This window comes from Limulus polyphemus, unplaced genomic scaffold (genome assembly GCF_000517525.1).
Source record: "Limulus polyphemus unplaced genomic scaffold, Limulus_polyphemus-2.1.2 Scaffold10396, whole genome shotgun sequence".
Classification (NCBI taxonomy): Eukaryota; Metazoa; Arthropoda; class Merostomata; order Xiphosura; family Limulidae; genus Limulus; species Limulus polyphemus.
Genome location: NW_013676006.1, coordinates 12,253 through 19,680, shown reverse-complemented (window position 1 = coordinate 19,680; position 7,428 = coordinate 12,253). Strand labels below are relative to the sequence as shown.

Genomic DNA, 7,428 nt, shown 5'->3' with positions numbered 1-7,428 from the left:
ACATACTGCTAACAATGCTCTACAGTCTGATCTAAAATACTGCTAACAATGCTCTACAGTCTGATCTAAAATACTGCTAACAATGCTCTACAGTCTGATCTAAAATACTGCTAACAATGCTCTACAGTCTGATCTAAAATACTGCTAACAATTCTCTACAGTCTGACCTCTTCACACATGTTGCTTGTACTGCAAGTTGAATGACAAAAGATATTGTGAAATTATGATAATGGTTTTATTACCACTTAATAAACATTCAGTCTACTACTACTCTTGTTTGTAAGTCTTTCATAAGCTCTACAGCATTTTACTGTTTATAATAATGTACAAGTATACATTACAAAATATAACTGAATGTGGGTTCAAATACAAATACCCACTTCCAAATAATGTTTTATTAATCCTGAACTTTATTGATAATTTTAAACCAAAACTAATATGTTGGAAGGTTCCAGAGATCTTCATGTCTGACTTATTTGTGGACACCTCTAGAAAAGAACTGTTGAAAAAAATTTAAACTGATCTCTCATTTTGCAAGCTGAGATCTGATGTTTGTTTTATAAATCTGTATACAACTATTAAATACACTTATACTTTAAAAAATTAGAGAAATGTAGCTTGCAACAAACTTGACACAAATTACTGCACCCTGGTGTCTACAATTCACTTTAACTTTAATTGTGTTTGAACTCTAAAAGTAAAACTAATATTTTAAATAAAAAAGCATAATTTCAAAAATCCAAAATTTACACTAATATTTATAATTACTAGTCTTACATTACGTTATTTTTTTCAATTTTTTGCTTTTATTTCAGAAATTTAATAAACTTACGATGTTAAGGAAATTTGCAAATTTCCATTAAAATTAATTATTATTGTACAATTAGCGAGTGTTAATATAAAAAAAAGTGACTTCAAAACGCAATTCTGTCTCCAGAGGCTCAACTGATTAGTTCGAGCTGGATGACGTTTAACTTACCTTACGGTTTTACTATTTACGCTAGGTAGCCGTATCCGCAACTTGCAAGTGACTTGAGAAAAAAATGCTTTACCTCATTTTAGGTTATCTAATTTCCAACGACGTTACCTTTGAAATGGCTTAATAAACAGCAGCCATAATTTATAGAATATTATCACAAATAGAAATATAAAGATAATAAATATGTTATATATATGTATATATATACATGTATAAATATATATGTATATCGTGACGACGAAGTTCCTCTTTTCGCTCTAACGAATCAAAAACGGTGAAAAAAGGTAGTAAGTTGTGGTCGAATTTGTGTCTTGCGTTGGAATGAAATATTTTTCTAATTTGACTATGTCAGTGCTAAATTGCGACTCAATTCTTAAACAATTTAAAAAGATACTTCTTACGGATGGGTCAAATAAAAAATGCCACGAAATCTTTGAAATTTACTGCTATTTAAAAATGAATTTTACTTACAGGAAAGTTGTATTTTTTCCAACATAATTTTATCCCCTTGACGTTCGCCATGGAACAATAACAGTCAACGCCATTTGCAATACGAACAGTGCGCATGCTCTAAGAAATAAGTGGAACGATGGGTAATAGAAATTTTCACCAGATGGCACTACAGTATTTTTTATAAAGGCGTGTCTTTTGTTTAAAGCCAGCATCTGTGCTAAAAATTATTGACTCTGTCATATAACTCCGCCTCTTTTCTAATATGTTTTATATAAATAACTTAAACTATTAATTATCAATTATGAATATAACTAAAACGAAAGCCAAATTTTAAATTCTGGTATTTCTAGATGTACGATTCAAATTCAATGAGTTAAACAGCATAAATTTAAAGCTTGTAATTCAAGATTGAGTCACATACTAAAATATTGTTTAATGAAATGTAAACGTCACGTGCGCTTTTTTTAATATTTCATGTCGTCAGTGTTTAACAATACACATTAATAACTTAATAATGTATATCACAATGTATCATAATATTTAGTAACACACCAAAACACTTCTCAATAAAATAAAATACAAAAGGGTTTACTATATGAAATAAGTTATTTTCCTCAACTCTGTTTACGGAATTTCGCGCAAAGCTAGTCGAGGGCTATCTGCCCCTAACTTAGAAGTGATAGAATGCAAACGATCAATATCTCCCCCCCCCACCTCTTAGTATACTGTTTACCAACGAAAAATGGGATTGACCGTCATTATGTAACGCCCCCAAGTACGAAAGAGTGAGCTTGCTGAGGCGCCCTAACCTCCAGGCCATCCCAAGCTCTTTTTCAAATTTAAATTGTATGTGAAAACTGTAATGATTCATTTTAGATCAAACTATAAGGAAATTTTAAAAAGTGATTTAAAAGAAGAAGAAAAATGCAGTACATTCGTTAAAAATAAAGTTTCAAACTCGAAAAAGTAGTAATCACAATAGTTATGGTATGAACGCCTTTTAAAAGCTGACGAAGCATGGTCATAATGAATTACAGTTGTCATAAGACATTAATATTAGACCCATTTTATTTTTAAACACTACATTCTTTATATATTTCCGCAAAATTTTTCACTTATCCTTAAAAATCACTAGAGGACCAGATAAAGAACGTAGTGTTTTATGATGTCATAGACTTAATGCCAATGTCTCATGACAAGTATCACTGATTATTATCATAGTTGTTTAATAAGGGATTTACGGTAACAAAAAAACCCTTAACAGCAATCAAACACACTTCATTGAAAGTTGCCGCTGAATAAACTTATCGCTCTACTGACAAAATAAAAATCATAATTGAAACTTTATTTGAAGTACTTAATTAACAAGTATAAAATTACTTGAGTAATAAAGCACATTATGTTAATAAAATAATAAGTTGGCAGACAACGGTTTGTAAGCAAAATGAAGTGATTTATTTTTTGGGGGAAACATACTAGATATTCTAGGCCCAAGCAGCATTAGCCGTTTGTTTTCAAATTTCGCGCAAAGCTACGAGAGGGCTATCTGCGCTAGCCGTCCCTAATTTAGCATTGAAAGAGTAGAGGGAAGGCAGTTAGTCATCACCACCCACCGCCAACTGTTGGACTATTCTTTTACAAGTGAATAGTGGGATTGATCGTCACATTATAACACCCACATGGCTGAAAGGGCGAGCATAGCATCAGCCGTATTTGCCCGAGTTCATTCACTTTACCTTATTTTTATCTATAGTACGGTCATCGTACTATTACATTAAACCTTTATGTTATTGTGTATATATATATATATGAATGTTTTGTTATGATAATTGTTGTTGAAGTGGAAACACTAACATGAAATATGTTAAGTTAGCCTATGCTGTAAACCTTATTATCCTTTGTAATATAATATATTTAACCCTTTCCTTGTAAATGTGTTCTTTCATAAATCCTGGCCGCCAAATATAACTACTCAGATAAATAAGACTCTATCAGATGTATTGGTAATATTGCTTTGTTCAGTTAAATTGAAACCTAAATAACCAAACTAAAATTCGTCTTTCAACACATCCCGTTTAATATCTAGTTTGGGAAGATGATAAGTTACATAAAAAAAATGGTGTTTGTGAATATCATGGATTGATTAAAAAATAGAAAACATACTAGGTTTTAAAATATTTTGTTTTCTCTTTCTTATGTTGCAAAAACAAAGAGGAGTTATCCAATAATTACTAGAATGGCAAACCCACAGATTCTGGCTGGCTTTACTCAATGTAACTTATTCTTAACTTCATAAAATGAATTTTCTTAGAACCTTCTAGCCTTGTTTGTGCCTATTAACATAATATTTGTATTAAAATTCTTCATTAGATCATAAAAATATCCTGTTAATTTAATTTTATACCACTGACACCATTACTGTAAAAGGAAAAACAAAACTTACAAAATCTACTAATAAGTAAATAGCCACCTCCAAGAATATAAATCAACCATCTCCATGATGTTATGTACAAAGAGCTCTAAGGGACAAATATCTCCTGCCTTCTGAGACACCATTGTAATTGTTTCCTAGTCCAGATTTGCACAATTCTTGGACAGTGGACATATTTTCCAAGAACTTTGCCTGCAGCCATACAAAATACAACATTATTTCTGTTATTGGGGGGATAAACCTTCTACCTGTCTCTTACAATGATCAGCTCACCAGAGAAGACTTTGTTTTCACACAAGATGGAGCTCTTGCTTATTCACTGATGGTGGTATGCAAAGGGGTGGTTGCTGCTGCTCAATACATCACAATTCTTGAGATAAACCTTCTACCTGTCTATTACAATGACCAGCTTACCAGAGAATACTTTGTTTTCACACAAGATGGGGCTCTTGCTTATTCAGCTCAAGTCACAAAATAATGGCTTTAAGGCCAAGGCATTAACACTCTCCTGTAATTAGACCAATTGGCAGATATGAACGTTAACAGGCACGTGTCGTCCATCCTTGATAGTTGAGAAAGTATCCTAAACAACCAACTTCTAGGGACACTCATCCAAGTTCTTCACCTCAAATGGACCACAATCCTACAGATCTTGTAATTACAGTGTGCAACTGTGTTTCTAAGAACAGGTCCGCTATTGGCCTTTTTACCTGTTTGTTTCTGCAGTGGGTGTCGAATTACTCATGGATAGGCTGCGTATACCTGATGGGAAACCACAATAGCACTCCTGGTGGTAAAATGTGTCAACTATGGTATTTGCATCTGCACAATACCCTTAAAACCCTTGTGCAAATTCACCTTTCTATCATTTGTATGATATGATGTGTCAAACTGTACATGAACCAATAAACTCTTCACTATATGACAATACCAAAATAAAATGTTAAGAACTCGTAACAGTACACAGGAAAATTTACACTTTAATAAAAGGCAACAAATTCTTTATCTATTACTAAGTAAATTTTGAACTAATATTATCTAACTAAACAGCTGGTACATCATAGTGGTATTTTCAACAACTGTAATCATAAAATCATATATAAATTCTTCAAATAACTTTAGATCAAGAAGCTGTTATTAAAATAATGTGAGGGATGTGCCACATTAAAACATAATATTTTACAAAGTTTATTCAAAAAAAAAAACAACAACTAAAAACAAAACCACACTGAAACATTTTTACTAATTTTAAACAGTCTAGTCTTTGAAACAGATGTTTTGCTGATAATTAATATCTTGATGTCTACCAGCAGCTATAAGATGTGGTGTTAAGACAAACTAAAAAAAGACATCATTAGTAACCCAAATTAATTTAGGTGTGTAAATAATATTATGGTGTTGCAGTAACCAAGGATGCTATAGATCACAGAATGCACCAGGCTTCTACATCACAATTTTACCTTTGGTGAAAACAAAAGAAATTTGTAATATAAGAAAAGTATCAATTAGTCTAAAATGTGGATGTTTTTATTCATTACTTTCTCTATTTAGATATTTTACAGATGAGGACTTCCGCCACTAAAAGTCGCAGGTGACTGATTTGTACTTCCACCTGAACTGTAAAATCTTTCTTTATCTAGTCTGTCCTTTTCAGGTTTGTCATGTTTGTGCTTATGCTTATGTTTATGTTTGTTTTTCTTCTTTTTCTTCTTTTTATCTTTATGCGTTTTTGAACTCTCACTCGTTTCATTCTTAACTTCGACAGCCTCTGATAATGATCGGGGTTCGGGAGATGTTTTAGAAAACATGCTTGAATCAAATCCTGTAGGCTGCAACCCCGTTGAACCTGCAATGTTTAATTAAAAGAATGCTTGTACATTTTTTAAATTCTATTTAATGCTTTTCATTAATTTCATCTCTTCTAAAAAAACAAGATTTTATCTTAAACATAAACAGACATTTCAATTCTTAAGAGAAAAACAAATTTAATTAAATATTTCTTATGCAGAGATTCTACATTTTTTTGTTTATAATTTATTTATTTTTTAACTTGTATAAAAATTTCTGCAAACCTGTCAAACCTGGAAGAGACTTAGACTGAGAATCATCAGAGAACATATCGGCAGAATGGAAAGCTGTGGCGGTCGAGTGAGCTGCCGAGGCAGAGTCTAAACTCCCCGTGCTGTTGATTAAATCAGCCTGTACAGAACTCACCGGCACAAAGGTGTTGACTGAAGAGACCACAACAGGAGCTGAAGTTGTGCTGGTTACTATACTGCTGGATTCTGGTGTAGTTCCCTCTTCCTGGTAAAGAGTTACATAAACGTACGTCATAATTTCTTCAAATTTACATCTTTACATATTATTTGGAAAAGATAAAGTATGTGCTATAGTTAGGAATATTCTTCATCAATTACACATTTAATGAAAATAACGTAAAAACTATACCTAGTACCAACACTCAAAATATCCTATAGTAACACATTACACCTAGTACCAACAACCAAAACATCCTATAGTAACACATTATACCTAGGGTATAATGTGTTACTATAGGATATTTTGGTTGTTAGTACTAGGTGTAATGTGTTACTATAGGATGTTTTGGTTGTTAGTACTAGGTATAATGTGTTATATAGAATGTTTTGGTTGTTGGTACTAGGTATAATATGTTACTATAGGATGTTTTGATTGTTGGTACTAGGTATAATATGTTACTATAGGATGTTTTGGTTGTTGGTACTAGGTATAATGTGTTATATAGAATGTTTTGGTTGTTAGTAAGTACTAACAACCAAAACATCCTATAGTAACACATATTATACCTAGTACTAACAACCAAAACATCCTGTAGTAACACATCATACCTAGTACTAACAACCAAAACATCCTATAGTAACACATTATACCTAGTAACAACAAGTTTTGGATCCTATAGTAACACATTATACCTAGTAACAACAACCAAAACATCCTATAGTAACACATTATACCTAGTACTAACAACTAAAACATTCTATATAACACATTATACCTAGTACCAACAACCAAAACATCCTATAGTAACACATTATACCTAGTAACAACAACCAAAATATCCTATAGTAACACATTATACCTAGTACTAACAATCAAAACATCCTATATAACACATTATACCTAGTACCAACAACCAAAACATCCTATAGTAACACATTATACCTAGTAACAACAACCAAAATATCCTATAGTAACACATTATACCTAGTACTAACAATCAAAACATCCTATATAACACATTATACCTAGCACCAACACTCAAAACATTCTATATTAACACATTATACCTAGTACCAACAATCAAAACATCCTATATTAACACATTATACCTAGTACCAACAACCAAAACATCCTATAGTAACACATTATACCTAGTACTAACAACTAAAACATTCTATATAACACATTATACCTAGTACCAACAACCAAAACATCCTATAGTAACACATTATACCTAGTACTAACAACCAAAACATCCTATAGTAACACATTATACCTAGTACTAACAACCAAAACATCCTATAGT

At 31.8% G+C, this 7,428-nt stretch overlaps 1 protein-coding gene across 2 annotated transcripts in view; it reads right to left on the bottom strand.

Annotated features, from left to right (window-relative positions):
• Positions 1–4,823: 4,823 nt before the first annotated feature.
• The window catches only part of LOC106476368 (transcription initiation factor TFIID subunit 2-like), a 14,799-nt gene continuing 12,194 nt past the window's right edge, over positions 4,824–7,428 (bottom strand). Inside the window, exons 9-10 of one of the 2 annotated variants that reach the window (XM_022380257.1) lie at positions 5,945–6,167; positions 4,824–5,709 (exon numbers count right to left, since the gene is read on the bottom strand). In XM_022380257.1, the coding sequence (XP_022235965.1) occupies positions 5,420–5,709; positions 5,945–6,167 (513 nt within the window). In that variant the 3' untranslated portion in view covers positions 4,824–5,419. Of the gene's footprint in view, positions 5,710–5,935; positions 6,168–7,428 lie in introns of both variants that reach the window. The other variant, XM_013937028.2, reaches the window with a different exon arrangement.